This window comes from Sander vitreus, unplaced genomic scaffold (assembly GCF_031162955.1).
Source record: "Sander vitreus isolate 19-12246 unplaced genomic scaffold, sanVit1 ctg268_0, whole genome shotgun sequence".
NCBI classification, from domain to species: Eukaryota; Metazoa; Chordata; class Actinopteri; order Perciformes; family Percidae; genus Sander; species Sander vitreus.
Window position 1 is genome coordinate 11,367 of NW_027595431.1, and position 16,312 is coordinate 27,678.

The 16,312-nt window shown below is 43.5% G+C and overlaps 1 protein-coding gene across 1 annotated transcript; it reads left to right on the forward strand.

Annotated features, from left to right (window-relative positions):
* Positions 1-1,456: 1,456 nt before the first annotated feature.
* On the forward strand, positions 1,457-15,320 carry LOC144513508 (uncharacterized). Its single transcript, XM_078244607.1, has 3 exons — positions 1,457-2,052; positions 8,406-8,589; positions 12,449-15,320. Exons 1-3 carry the CDS (start codon positions 1,616-1,618, stop codon positions 14,318-14,320), a joined length of 2,493 nt encoding a protein of 830 aa, XP_078100733.1. The 5' UTR covers positions 1,457-1,615; the 3' UTR covers positions 14,321-15,320.
* The last annotated feature ends 992 nt before the right edge of the window (positions 15,321-16,312 follow it).

Genomic DNA, 16,312 nt, shown 5'->3' on the forward strand with positions numbered 1-16,312 from the left:
AGACCAGGCTTTTACAAGTGGACCATTCTGGTACTTTAACAGGAGGCATTCAACACACGAACTGGTTACTATGGACTCTGCACTAGGCTTCCTCAGTCATTGTATATTTTAGCATATAGGTAAAGCTGCCGAAGCTGAACATTATCCAAAACTCCATTTCACAGACAAGCGTCAATTTGGGAGCTTGCATGCTACCACTCCTTCCTTCTCAAATGCCTTGAAAAGGCTGCCGTTTGCACAATTTCAAATCACCGGGACCGAAAAGATATTTGAAGAGTAGCCTACGCATTGGTGCCAAAAATCACATTTGCTCTAGAATCTTTGCAAGTGCCCTCTAGAGGCATAGGTAGAATTTGACATTCGAGCCAGGGGGGAGGGCAAAAAAAAACAAAAAACTCATTGTGTCAGCTGAGACCTGGCCTACCACTTGGGGACGAGCACATGTCAACAAACATGCTAAATAAACATGTATGTTTAATTTTTAAAGCAGATTTTGAATTACATTGTAACAATCTAACAAGTCGCCCTTATGAAATCCAGGCACGGCTGTCTTGGAACGCAACAGACAGACGGTGGCGGGACGTCCCGACACTTAAATTCAACTAAAATGTAACAGTGAACAATGAGTGTTGGACCTACAGTCCGTTCGAGATGCCTCTCCAATCGCAGAAACCAAGCGCAATCACACCATAAAAGATAAAAGAAAATAGATCCGTATTTTGCTGTAATCCAATGACACGGAAAAAAAGTAATCCACAGCGATCAGTAGATCCACAAAAAGGGTCACAGTGTATCCAGCAAGGCCGATACGAGCGTCACATTCACCAGCCAGCTCCGAACAGGTGAACGAGGCCTCTCCACTTCGCCGTTTAAACAAAGTGGAATAAACGTATAAAAGTCCAAATCTACACAAAATGCGCAATCAATTAGTAAGCTGACATCAAATTTATATACATGGCATTTAGGAAACCTTTATTGCAACGTTGGCACGGTAAGATGTCCAGATTAGTGCAACAGTAATTTTCATTTTTCGCGTCCTTCTGCTCCCATCGTCAGCCAGGTAATATTATTTTTACTCAATCAGTATATGAAATCAGATGCAGTACCTACCACCATTCAGTTGTTTTGTGTTATTTCAAATATTTATAATGAATACAAAAGTTGGGGACCCCCCCTCCCCCTGAACAAAGAATAAAAAGACATGACCCTCCCCTATTTTACTCCGGTGGTCCATTCCATAAATACCAAACAGTCCCTTATTGTATGAAGAGTTAAAACTGTGATTGAGAGCAAGTCCAGGGTTTAAAGAAGGTTGTTCACTAACTCTTTCTCTCTGTTTGTCTGTTGCTATAGAAACAGAGAAGAGAAGAGGGACCCAAACGTCACCACTGTCAACACTGTGACAAATCCTTTAAAATATCTGGATATTTAAAGATTCATCAGAGAGTTCACACCGGAGAGAATCTACACAGCTGTGATCAATGTGGGGCAGCTTTCACACGACATAGTAACCTAAAAAATACATCAACGCATTCACACTGGAGAGAAGCCGTACAGTTGTGATCAATGTGGGGCAGCTTTCACACAACAGGGATACTTTAAATTACATCAACGCATGCACACTGGAGAGAATCTACACAGCTGTGATCAATGTGGGGCAGCTTTCACACGACAGAGTGACCTTAAAGTACATCAGCGCATTCATACTGGAGAGAAGCCGTATAGCTGTGATCAATGTGGGGCAGCTTTCGTACAACAGGGACACCTGAAAAGACATCAACACATTCACACTGGAGAGAAGCCGTACTGCTGTGATCAATGTGGGGCAGCTTTCAAACGAAAGAGTGACCTAAAAATACATCAACGCATTCACACTGGAGAGAAGCCGTACAGTTGTGATCAATGTGGGGCAGCTTTTACACGACAGAGTACCCTAAAAACACATCAACGCATTCACACTGGAGAGAAACCGTACAGCTGTGATCAATGTGGGGAAACTTTTTCTCACAGTAGTAACCTTAAAAAACACCAGCTCATTCACACCGCCTCGTTGTGAACATGTTTCAGAGCCAATCTGTTTCCTGCTGCCTCCTCCTCATGCCCTGATAGCTGAGTTGTTATATTCTGATCTTCTCTCCACATTGAAGGCTGACCAGCAGTAACTTTATCTTCTGAACAGCGTGGATGTTATCCTGGCTACCACTACATATTACGCTTTCTCCCTTTTGAAGGGATTAATTCCACTCGAAATTAGCTCTTATTCCTGTAATAAAAGATCCTGAGTTCAGGGTGGCTGTTAAACTGCTAGCGCTATTTAACTAATGCTGCAACGAAGGAGTATTTGTTCTTAATTTAAAAAATCCCATCACTGTTTACTAAGGTAATGTCAAATTGCTGAAATATTTAGTTTATTGTCCCTTAAAATAAGAAAAGAAGCAAATCTTCATAACTGGGGAGCTTTAATCAGAACATGTCTGCTGCTTAAAAAATGACTTGAACAGTTGTGTTTAAACTGCGTCTGTGCCGCTGCCATCTTGAGACAACTGGTCTTAAAGACTCAGAAAAAGATTTTTGTACTCTTTTGGATGTTCATGTAAAAGAAATACTAAACAAAGCAACATGGAATAACATTTCACAGATGAAAAAGATGTTTTACAATATGTAACTATCACGAAAGTGATGAATTTGATATCACATAAAGTAACATTAATCCATCTTTTAAGCTAACAATAAGTTAAGTGACTGTCCTGATACTGAATTAAGCTAATGCTAGCTTGTGTCAGGTAAAGTATTTGTTATTTTAGTAATACCTCAGTAAGATGCTAGAAATGTAAAAATGTTTGTGTGTTACTGAACGGTTTCTTTAATTGTGGATAGACCTTCTGCCTCCATAGACACACATGCATTAGGAGGAGCACAATGTTCGTTAGGCCCCCCTGTCAACATATCATTCCAACAAACTGCAGCGGCCAATGTGGTATCTGCGTGTGTGTATGTATGTGTGTATATATACAGCTGGTTGTATTCAGGGGGAAGTTTGTGAGCTTTTGGCTTTGATTCTGGTATTTTTAACTCATGTCTGATCATTCATTTTATTAATTTGCTCTGTCCTCTTTAAATAAACTGAATATACTTTTTTTACAGGTGTATTCTTCTTTATGACACTCTTATGACTCCATATCATCCTTCAGTTTATCACAAACATTCAACATCAACACACATCTGGAGATACATGGTTTTATTGGACAGGAAGGGAAAAGTAAGTAGAGACGCATTTCCGGCTGAAAATGCTTGTAAATGCAGAAAAGCTAAATTGCTTAAGCTTAAATAGATTGCTGGCATAAAGTTATGATGTACAATCAATTACTTGAAAGAGAGAAGAAATTTAAATATTTGGGGATGTGGTTGGATGAAAGACTTACATGGAAACATCATATAGAGCATGTTGAAACCAAATGTAAAATGGTTCTAAATCAAAGGAGCATGATCACTGGACAGTGTTGGGGAGCAGATAAGCAGTCTCTAAAGTACATATATAAAGCTTTAATAAGATCCACCATAGACTATGGATGTGTAGTTTATAGTTCAGCATGTAAAACGTCTTTAAGAAAACTTGAGAGGATTCAATTCAAAGCTATAAGAATTGCTTTAGGAGCTATAAAAACAACCCCTACGTGTGTTTTATAAGTAGAATCAGAAAACCTACTGGGTTAGGTTGTTGGGAAGTATTAATTAATCCAGCAATTTCAGTTCTTAATGATGTTGAGAACAATATGGACTTAAATAAATGAAATGTAGTCCTTCACTGGTTCTAAGTGCTATTCCTGTATGGATTCTCCATCACCAGAGGTTTGGCCAGGGATATATAAACATGTTATGTTATATAATATAACAATATGTTAAAATATATACAGATGGATCAAAAGATCCACAAAATGGGCATTGTGGTATTGGGATATATATAATCCAGAATTTCACAAAAATATGGATCTAGGTTAAATAATCTTCTATCTGTATAGACCCTTTGCAAACACATGACCACAACCATGTGACGACGCCATGGCGGACGGCGGAAGCACAGCCTAAACGGTAGTAGACGAGCGGAAAGTTTCATAGTTTCAATCAGTTTGAAATACACAACACTAAATGAACTGTATTTATGGATTTTTCTATTGAACAACAAGTTGTCGTGCAGTTATCGGTCAAGGTAGGGCATCTGGTAGCTGCTCACAAAGAGCAGTATTGGAGAAGTTGGAGATATCAGGATTGGATACCAACCCTTAATTCGTTCTCCCTCCGTTTTCACGGACCTCATTAAATCACAGAGTCTGCCCGACTTCAGTCCACACGATCTGTACCACTATGTGGTAAACGGGGTATCCCCATATACTGGTGCTGGTCTGGCACCACTATGTAGTAGCGGGGTATCCCCATATACTGGTGCTGGTCTGTACCACTATGTAGTAGCAGGGTATCCCCATATACTGGTGCTGGTCTGTACCACTATGTAGTGCAGGGTATCCCATATACTGGTGCTGGTGTACCACTATGTGGTAGCAGGTATCCCCATACTGGTGCTGGTCTGTACCACTATGCATGATGGTACCCCCATATACTGGTGCTGGTCTGGCCACTATGTAGGTAGCAGGGGTATCCCCATATACTGGTGCTGGTCTGTACCACTATGTGGTAAACGAAGTCTCCCCATATACTGGTACTAGTCTGTACCACTATGTGGTAAACGGGATACCCCCATATACTGGTGCTGATCTGCCACTATGTGGTGGCTGGGGTACCCCCATATACTGGTGCTGGTCTGTGTACCACTGCTATGTGTGTGTGGGGTACCCATATACTGGTGCTGGTCTGTACCACTATGTGTAGAAGCAGGGTACCCCCATATACTGGTGCTGGTCTGTACCACTATGTGGTAAACAAGTACCCCCATATACTGGTGCTGGTCTGTACCACTGTAGTAAGCAGGGGTATCCCCATATACTGGTGCTGATCTGTACCACTATGTGGTAAACGGGGTATCCCCATATACTGGTGCTGGTCTGTACCACTATGTGGTAAACGGGGTACCCCCATATACTGGTGCTGATCTGTACCACTATGTGGTAAACGGGGTACCCCCATATACTGGTGCTGGTCTGTACCACTATGTGGTAAACGGGGTACCCCCATATACTGGTGCTGGTCTGTACCACTATGTGGTAAACGGGGTACCCCCATATACTGGTGCTGATCTCAAAGCTTTTAAAGTCTGGATGCTTCCCAGTTCTTTGTAGCTGGCTGGGTTACAGGTACGATGCTACGCTAACGGCGGGGGAGGTACCTCATAATGCTAAAGATAAGACATCAATCTAGGGTTTATTTTGTATTAACATCTATTCTTAAGTAAAGATTTATATAACACGTAGCCCAACTATTCATAGCCTAGATACAGGTCACTCATCAAGGGAATATTTGATATTGTATTTCTTTGTTAAAGCAGCTGTTATTTCTGATGTTTGATGTGTATGAGAGTCAGGAGTTTAAGGGGTCGCTACGCGACCGTTGTGCTAATTATATCCACGTTCGTACATGCTAGTTTACCGCCTTCGGCTCACCCGACTCAGTACGTCGGGTGAAAATATGTAACATTGTGTTTAAACTTTTACTACTTGTTGTAAGAATTGTTCAGTACTTTGTGGTTAAGTAAAATAAGAAGTAAGTGGTGTTAAATATAGTTATCTGTAACGAGCTGCTATCGAGGCTTTGCTAGCTAGAACGGAACATAGCATCCGGTCCGGGGTTTTCACAATAAAAGCATCCGGTCCGGGGGTTTTCACAATAAAAGCATCCGGTCCGGGGGTTTTCACAATAAAAGCATCCGGCCGTTTAGTTAGTTGGAGGCTTTAAAGCGTATCATAGATAACAGGAAGTGCTGTCTACGTTAGCGGTAACTTCACAGATAGGAGAAAATCTCTGAGAATCCCATATAATAAGAGTTTGAATCTTTTTTCTTTACTTACATTATTGGAGTTTAAGAGATATATAGCTCTATTCTGACTATTGTTTATATTACGTTTGGTAATGTATATTACTGCTTAAGGAGGAACTAGTGTATACATATGTTTCCTTTATTCATTTGCATTTTGTTTCTCTCTTTATAGAAACCACACTGACACACACACACACACACACACACACACACACACACGAAAGAGGAAGAAATAAACAGAAAAGGAACCATTTATCAGCCCTTCATTTCCTACTCTGGAATATTTGGTCTTAAGTGGTGTTCTGGCTGACTCACCTGAGTGAACCAGGTGATAAACCCAGAACCAGCACCTGGACCGAACGTCTACCTCTATTTTTAATATGTGCTACACTACTCAGGCTAATTCATTGTCAATGCCACTACAGTGTTTCCTCTATGTTGACTTGACCGTGGCGGCCCCCCATGGCAACATTTCTGCCCCCCACGGTATCAGAAATAGGTCTGCATTGTTAGAGTGCATGTTGGAGATTAGCGCGGACACACGAGGATAACTAGCCAGTTGAGATGGTGTGTGTACGTCCTTGAGAACTGTAAGTCGTATAACTTATGATGTCAGTTCATTTAAGCCTGGTCTTGCAAATTTAAATTAAGTTAACTGGTGATTTTCGGACCTGCCCCCACTGCTAAAAAAAAAACCTAAAGCAAACACTGCCACTATAAGCATGTGGTTGTTGTTTGGGTCAATTATTCCCTGAAAGAACCAACCAGGCCTGCCTTGTTGCATGATCAAAAGGTTTGCCATTTTCAGCGTGTAGCTCACTAGCTCAAAGTTTGTTGTTTCCAGAAACGAACTGAGTTTTGCAAGGTGAGAAACATCTGGTGATTTTCTGGTAATTTAGGTTACTGGGCATATAGCTTGTAGCTCCAGTTAATGAATTCTGTGGCTTACATTTGAGTAGTTGTTTCAGTTTTAATGCAGGAGATACTTCCCACTCTGAAGTCCTATGGATGGTCACCTCATCAGCCCTTGCATTTTCTCCATTCAAACAGAACATTTTAATATAGTAAAACATGGTAAACTATAAGTCACTCCCACCTCCCATTAGTTCTTCTAACCCTTGTATCATTATCTCTGCATGTTTCCCCCTTGGGTCTACCAAAGGAGCCCTCAGCAGACGTCAAGCTGGCGACCGTAGCAGGAAAGAAGGGCACGAAGGCCGAGGAGGAGCATCCTGCAGCACCTCCTGCAGCTGCAGCAGTGAAGGAGGAGGAAGAGGAGGAGAGGGAGGGGGAGCCTGTAAGACCTGCTGCAGCTGCAGTGAAGGAGGAGGAAGAGGAGGAGAGGGAGGGGGAGCCTGTAAGACCTGCTGCAGCTGCAGTGAAGGAGGAGGAAAAGGAGGAGGAGCATCCTGCAGCACCTGCAGCTGCAGTGAAGGAGGAGGAGGAAGAGGAGGAGCCTGTAGCACCTGCAGCTGCAGCAGTGAAGGAGGAGGAAGAGGAAGAGTATGTGGTGGAGAAGGTTTTGGACCGCAGAGTGGTGAAGGGAAGAGTAGAGTTTCTGCTGAAATGGAAGGGGTTCTCAGAGTAAGTATGTGTATATATGTGTGTGTATATATATATATATATATATATATATATGTGTATGTGTATGTATGTATGTATATGTGTATGTATGTATGTATGTATATGTGTATGTATATATATGTATAATATATATGTAATATATATTCTTACTGGTTGGTATAAAATGCTAATTAATTATTTAAAAATCATACACTGGATTTTCTGGATTTTTGTTTTAAATTCCGTCTTCTAACTGCGTCGTGAGGTATAGTAACGGTAGCTTAGCTAGGAGATTCATGGAGAAAGCTTAGGTTTGTTAACTGCCCTACAGCTGTCGGTTAGCTTCTACTTCATATATTACCTTCTAACAGCTGTATTCTCAGTAACGAGACAATCTGCAAGAAGGAGGTTGCTTATAAATCACTAAAATAGTAGCTCGTGGTGGAAAATGAATGTAAACAAAGTTGTCTACACGTCCCTTCAAGGCCAGGCTGATGTTAGAAGCCCCTCTAGTGGACAGAACATGTAACAACAACCACATGCTTGTAATGGCATTGACAATGCATACGCCTAAGTAGTACATATTATTTTGCAGTCTGCAATTGAGCATTAAATATTTGAATATTATTCGACTTTTAAAAAGAAAATCAAATGGAATTCGAATGGTATTATAGAGGAAGATTTACAGCTCTAGTATGATGTATATGTATATATGAGTTGCAGACCCGCAAATAACCTTACAAAATGGCAATAGAAAAAAGGAATAATACGAATTAGCAATTTGTTATATATAGAATGTATTGCCTAAAAACAAAGCCTGAGGAGATTTTGCTTCTGTCTACACTCACCTTTCCAGTGAGGATAACACATGGGAGCCGCAAGACAACCTGGACTGCCCCGACCTTATCACCGAGTACATGCAGAAACACAAGGAGAAGGAGGAGAAAAAGAAGGAGGGCAAGAGGAAAGTTGTCAGTGAGGCCTCGGGAGACTCAGAGGAGCGAGGGAGCAAGAGGAAGAAGGAGGAGGAGGAGGAGGAGGTGAGTGAATGAAAGAGGTTACTCCAGACTGAAGAGTCCCAGAAATATAATCTCAATATTAAAATGAATACACACAGAGGGTTTCACAAATGTCTTTTAGGATTTATATATAAATGTCTCTCGACATTGCAATAGTTGTTAGAATAACTTCATTATCGATCGAGGTCCACTCTGAGGTTCCACTCACAACTGTCTGCCAGGGCTGATTTCTGTGGCTGCGTGATGTTAAGGGCCCCTCCTCCCTCTCTGACGAAGTGGATTGGCCGCCTTGTGTCGGTGATAGACGCTCCCTGGCTGTTTCCGCTCTGCGTACCTCCAGGATCTCTGCCAGCTTCCGCAGGACTCAGTCATGGTGCTACCTGTACCGACCCTGAGTCAGTGCTGTTTTGCAGCTTGACAGGATGTGTTGCAGGCTCGCATTTGGGGCATTGCAGAGTTGGCAGCTCTCCTCTGAACCATACCACAGACAGAGGTTGCTATGGCTTGTGAGGGTGTCATAGGTGTACCTTATGAGGAAACTCAGCCTGGCTTGGGGGATCTTCCACATGTCGGCCCAACCTATGGTCCTGCTTATTACTCCTTCCCAGGTCGTCCAACATCCTTGCTGGCATTGGCTAAGGGCTTTGATCTGATAGTTCTTGTACTCTGTCCTGACCACTTCGGAAATCACTAGGTCTTCCCTCGCCTTCCTTGTGGCTTTGGACCATATCTTCGGAGCAGTCCTCCACCCCAGGCCAGTTCTCCCTGACTGTGTCCTGCCATCAATCTATTGGTGTTTCAACCTGCTGATAGCCTGGTCGACTGCTAGTTCTGCCCTCCACTTGCGACCTGTTCGGACTGGGGCTTTGGTGTTCTGCACAGATGGGTCCAACGAGTCCCTCAGCTCTAGGACAAGCCTCGCCTTCTCCTGGCTGTAGCCCAACAGGATTGACTTCAGTGGCAGTTGAAGTGCATTCCTCCCAAACAGACCAACGCTGGAGAGGCTCTGGGGTAAGCCCAGCCACTTTCTGATGTAGTTGTTGGCTTTTGAGTCCATCTTCTGCAAAGTGGAGGTGGTGATCTCACACATCTTGAGAGGCTTCATTAGCCGCCTATATAAGGTGAATTGGTAGCACCAGACCTTGAATTTACCCGGAAGATGGCTCTTGTCAATCCGAGTCAGACCTTCGGTGAGTTGTAACATTACTGTATTAGCCATATGCTTATCTGACAAGTCGGCTGTATACAGTTTCCCAAGGCTCCGGACAGGTTGTTCTGCCAGGGATTTTCTCACTGTTCACTGTGAAAGAGATGTGAGCATTTCTGGCTCCTTTGCGTATGGAGAGACTCAGGGACTTAATAGATTTTATCTTCATCCTGGCCCAACTAAGGAGTTCTTCAAACCTCTTCATTAGTTCCTCGTCATCATGGTACAGGCTGCTGTACCATGAACGGTGGTTACATCATCCATGTAACTGCAGGGCTGGCAGTCATTGGCCTGACTGTCCTTTCACCTCTCGGACCATCTGTCTCCCACCGATGAGAATGATTTCAAAGACTGCTGTGAAGAGGATGTGAGAGACTGAGCAACCCATTGCAATGCCTTTCTCCAAGTAGTGCCAGCCTGTCATTGCATCCTGTGTTGTGTAACAAATGGTGAAGCTGCTGAAGTAATTGGAAATGAAGTTCCAAATGCTGGGTGGTATATGAAAGAATTCCAGGGCAAACGTGATTAGCTGATGGGGAACGCAACCATAGGCATTCTCCAGGTCCAACCAAACTACTTGTTTTTTCCGCTTGGCTATCTGAATCTGCTCCCAGATCATGGTTGATTGTTCCACACAACCGGGGAACCCTGGGACGCCTGCCTTCTGGCAACTGGTGTCAATGTAACAGTTGTTCAGGGGGTAGTTGGTTAAACGCTTGGCCCTTCCACGTTTAGAAGTGCAATGCCTCTAAACTGGTTGATGTTACAGGAATTTTGTTCTTTTGGGATGAAGGTTGTCACTGCTCGGCTCCATTCTGAGGGGATGTTCTGGGTCTTCCATGCTACCCTCATCAGCCTCCAGAGTAGCTTCAGCACTATGAGGCAGTTCTTATAAACCTTGTAGGTAGGCCTACACGATTCGGGGAAAAATATCACAATTCTGAGATCCCTGAGAAGGGACCCCCCTCAACCCATACTCCCGCAGCACCTCCCACAGTATCTCCCGGGGGACCCGGTCATACGCCTTCCCCAGATCCACAAAGCACATGTAGACCGGTTGGGCATACTCCCAGGCTCCCTCCAGGATCCTTGCAAGAGTGAAGAACTGGTCCGTTGTTCCACGACCAAGACGGAATCCGGATTGTTTCTCTTCAACCCGAGGTTTGACTATCGGCCGAACCCTCCTTTCCAGCACCTTGGAGTACACTCTACCAGGGAGGCTGAGAAGTGTGATACTCCTGTAAATGGCACACACCCTCTGGTCCCCCTTTTTGAACAGGGGAACCACCATCCCTGTCTGCCACTCCTTAGGTACTGTCCCAAACTTCCACGCAATGTTGAAGAGACGTGTCAACCAAGACAGCCCCTCCACACCCAGAGCTTTCAGCATTTCTGGATGGATCTCATCAATTCCTGGGGCTTTGCCACTGTGGAGTTGTTTAACTACCTCAGCAACTTCCACCAGGGAAATTGACGACAATCCCCCATCATCCTCCAGCTCTGCCTCTACCATAGAGGGCGTATTTGTCAGATTTAGGAGTTCCTCAAAGTGTTCCTTCCACCGCCCTATTACCTCCTCAGTTGAGGTCCACAGCGTCCCATCCTTACTGTACACAGCTTGGATGGTTCACCGCTTCCTCCTCCTGAGGTGACGAACGGTTTTCCAGAAGCACCTTGGTGCCGACCGAAAGTCCTTCTCCATTTCTTCTCCGAACTTCTCCCACATTTTTATATTATATATATATATATATATATATTTTATATAATTAAAAAATGTCAATCAACATGCTGCAGCTACAGCTTCAGTCTCTAGAGAAATTGAGTTTCAATTGCCAATTTAAGTACAGTATCAAAAACAGAATGATTTCTTAGCACACTTTGTGGTGACGTGTGAAGTGCTGGTTAAGATTTGTGGTGTTTCCTTATGGAGCTGCAACGAGGGCAAAGCATGCCTTTGCAAATTACATCAGACTGACCCTTGTCGTCTCCCTTGAATCCAAAATACTTCCACACCACCGAATGCAAGCCTTTTTTCGCAACGAGTTCGGTTTGAGACAGAGTGGTTGGCTGATTCTCATCACTAGTACCTGGGTTTTCATCAGTATCCATTTGATTTATTTCCGAACTACCACGCTTCCACGACGAGTGAAACATGTGACTAAAAGGCGCTTTGTCATTGGCTGAGGTTGAAGCCCCAAACTGACGAGTGAAACACATGACTAAAAGGCGCTTTGTTATTGGCTGAGGGTGAAACCCTGAACTCTGTGAGAGCTGTCCTACCAAAATAAAGGCAGAAAATGCCCCCCCAATAAAGTCATTTAAAAATTAAATCGTGAGGGACCTGGTGCAGAGGCAGACCTTGCCCTGTCTATCACTATCTTGACTTAAGTCCATTGGGTGGTGTCGTGTCATATTCGAGGGCTGACTCAACAGGATGAGGCACATGCCCTGGCGACCCAAGCAAGATGTTCTTTTCTTGGTCGGTTAGCTGATTCTTGACGTGTTCCTCAAGCTCCTGCTCGGTGGCTTCTAGACTCCCGCTCTTCTTCTCTTCCAATAGGCTTCAGCGCAATTATTGTATGAAGAGTAAAATTGTAAAATTGTGAGCAAGAGCAAATCCAGAGTTTAAAGGTTGTTCACTAACTCTTTCTCTCTGTTTGTCTTTTGGTATAGAAATGGAGAGGAGGAGAGGGACCCAAACGTCACCACTCTCAGCACTGTGACAAATCCTTCACATCATCTGGATATTTAAAGATTCAGAGAGTTCACACTGGAGAGAATCTACACCGCTGTGATCAATGTGGGGCAGCTTTCACACGACAGAGTACCCTAAAAAACCATCAATGCATTCACATTGAAGAGAAGCCGTGCAGCTGTGATCATTGTGGGGCAACTTTCACACTACAGAGTACCCTAAAAAAACATCAACGCATTCACACTGGAGAGAAGCCGTACAGCTGTGATCAATGTGGGGCAGCTTTCACACAACAGAGTACCCTAAAAAACCATCAGCGCATTCACACTGGAGAGAATCTACACAGCTGTGATCAATGTTGGGCAGTTTTCGCACGACCGAGTCACCTAAAAAGACATCAACGCATTCACACTGGAGAGAAGCCGTACAGTTGTAATCAATGTGGGGCAGCTTTCACACAACAGAGTACCCTAAAAAATCATCAACGCATTCACATTGGAGAGAAGCCATGCAGCTGTGATCATTGTGGGGCAGCCTTCACACTACAGAGTACCCTAAAAAACCATCAACGCATTCACACTGGAGAGAAGCCGTACAGCTGTGATCAATGTGGGGCAGCTTTCACACAACGGAGTACCCTAAAAAACCATCAACGCATTCACACTGGAGAGAATCTACACAGCTGTGATCAATGTTGGGCAGCTTTCGCACGACTGAGTCATCTAAAAAGACATCAACGCATTCACACTGGAGAGAAGCCGTATAGCTGTGATCAATGTGGGGCAGCTTTCACACAACAGAGTACCCTAAAAAACCATCAGCGCATTCACACTGGAGAGAATCTACACAGCTGTGATCAATGTGAGTCAGCTTTCACACGACAGAGTGACCTAAAAAACCATCAACGCATTCACACTGGAGATAATCTACACAGCTGTGATCAATGTGAGGCAGCTTTCACACGACCGAGTCACCTAAAAAGACATCAGCTGATTCACACTGGAGAGAAGCCGTACAGATGTGATCAATGTGGGTCAGCTTTCAAACGACAGAGTGACCTAAAAAAACATCAACGCATTCACACAGGAGAGAAGCCTTACAGCTGTGATCAATGTGGGGCAGCTTTCAAACGACAGAGTAACCTAAAAAGTCATCAACTGATTCACACTGGAGACAAACCGTACAGCTGTGATCAATGTGTGTCAGCGTTCACACACCAGAGTCATCTGAAAAGACATCAACTGATTCACACTGGAGAGAAGCCATACAGCTGTGATCAATGTGAGGCAGCTTTCACACGACTGAGTCACCTAAAAAGACATCAATGCATTCACACTGGAAAGAAGCCGTACAGCTGTGATCAGTGTGGGGCAGCTTTCACACTAAAGGGTTACCTAAAAATACATCAACGCATTCACACTGGAGAGAAGCCGTACAGCTGTGATCAATGTGAGGCAGCTTTCACACGATACAGTTACCTAAAAAAACATCAACGCATTCATACTGGAGAGAATCTACACAGCTGTGAGCAATGTGAGGCAGCTTTCACACGATACAGTTACCTAAAAAACCATCAACGCCTTCATACTGGAGAGAATCTACACAGCTGTGATCAATGTGGGGCAGCTTTTGCACGACCGAGTCACCTAAACAGACATCAACGCATTCACACTGGAGAGAAGCCGTACAGCTGTGATCAATGTGGGGCAGCTTTCACACGACAGAGTCACCTAAAAAGACATCAACACATACACACTGGAGAAAAAATGTACTGGTGTGATCAATGTGGTAAAACTTTTTCTGAGAGTGGTAGCCTTAAAAAACACCAGCGCATTCACACTGCCTTGTGAACATGTTTTCAGAGCCAAGCTGTTTCCTGCTGCATGAATGTTACTGTGGCTACGACTACATATTACTCTCATTTCCTTTGAAGGATTAGCCGTCTGCTGTCAGAGCAACAGCTGGTGCTTTTGACAATTGGTTCTCTATTTGGGCTTTTGTCTTTTGTACAACACAGGAATTACGGTCTGGCTGAAATGGGCTTGTGAAGGAATAGTGTAACAGGGCTCAATTACTTTAACCATGTTCGTAAAACCTGCGTTTTCCACTACAGAGTAGGGTCTCATATCCGCAGCTATAAATGTACCAATTGCCACAGTGTTAAATGCTGCGGGGACAGTTCTTCTTGTTTTAGTCTAGTTTCAGTTATTGACACACTGAGGTGATGTCGGTGTAAATGAGTTGACATGTTTGTAGTATTCCCACTGGTGGAGCCTATTCTCGTGTAGCAGATGTGACATACCGTTGTTGTTTTTATCCACCACTCTCTTGCCATCACCCTCATAACTTACAGGGAAACCAAAGTGGCTCCAAACGCCAGACCTGTTGGTATTTGGAGGATCTTCTAATTCTGGTCTGGTAATAGTCGCATTAACGTTACTAGCCATATTGCAACATAGCATAGCATGCCTGACTGGAGTAGCAATGCCTTTCCCACTGCCTTTCTTAGGCAGTGGGAGGGGCAGACAACACGTTGCCTGTTACGTCTGTTAATCGAAAGCCTCGTAACAAACAATACCAATACCAATATGTGTATCGTTACACCCCTACTTATTTCTGTTGAATGAATAAGTAAAGGAAGCTAGAGATTGCAATTTCTGAAAACATTGAGTTGTGAATGTTGGATGCTGAAAGGCTGATGCTACTCATGCATTGCTGGCTTGAATATCAATGAAGGATAGATAGATAAACTCACTTAAATTGTCACGTCAGACCTGGTGAAAATTGCAAAGTTCTGCAGTGGTCTCCCCTAACGTCCCCTAATACACGACATGGTTCGGATAAAGGTTATTTGACATTCACGAACATAGTTCTCATCTTTAGAAACGTATAAAAATAATTGAATGTTTTTTATCGCCTGACAGGAAGTCAATCATCTTGGAGTTTGTGAGCAACACGAACACGTTTATTATTTGAGATTTTTGTCATTCAAACAACTCTGAGTTATAGTTTAAAACTTGTAACGTTACAGCCAATTTAATAGAATTAAAGGTTTTACTCGTTCTCAAGTCCATAAATACAGTTAATGGATACAGGCACGGAGACCTGAAGGCTCTGTTAGCAACCGTTAGCTCTGATTAGCAGTTAGCTCCAGTCAGCTCAGGTTAGCTCCGTTATAAAGATATGGAGCGGAGGAGACTGCCACGGACAGGGACGCCAAGGTGACAGACAGACAGATGACACAGGGAAGTGAGACGGGACAGGACAGTTGACAAACACAAGGACGTATTATTAGTGATTGGTAGAATGATCTGTGATTCACATTGAGTGGTCACAGTTAGGGTGTTAAAAGGAGTTGGAAAAACATGTTATGCATGAGTGTGGGTAGTGTGTGCCTATGAGTAAAGTGGTAACTGCAGAGGCCAAAAACAAAAGGATAATGTAAAAGGAAAAGGGAGGGCAGGGTATTACAGACTGGAGGAGGGAGGTATATGTCTGGTAATGTACACGGCTTGTAGTTATGTTTTTGATGAATTTAGAAATGTTAGAAATGGGGACCAGGTGTCTTCAGAGGCTGACATTTGCTTCCTTCTGTGTGCATTGTGTTTTTCCGTTGAAATGTATTCTGAGATTACATTTGTCCAGTCATTGATGTGGTAAGAGTTCCTTGAGTTCCAGTTTTGGAGGACTACTTTCTTAGTGACAGCTAGAGAAATGAGCAACGGATTCCTGAATTTTAGCGGGATGTGGATTTCGGAGAGGTCACCAAGGAGACAGTTTTGGAGATGCTGGGATGCTGTAGCTCAGGGTAGTGGACAGTGTCTCAGTGACCGTGATCCAGA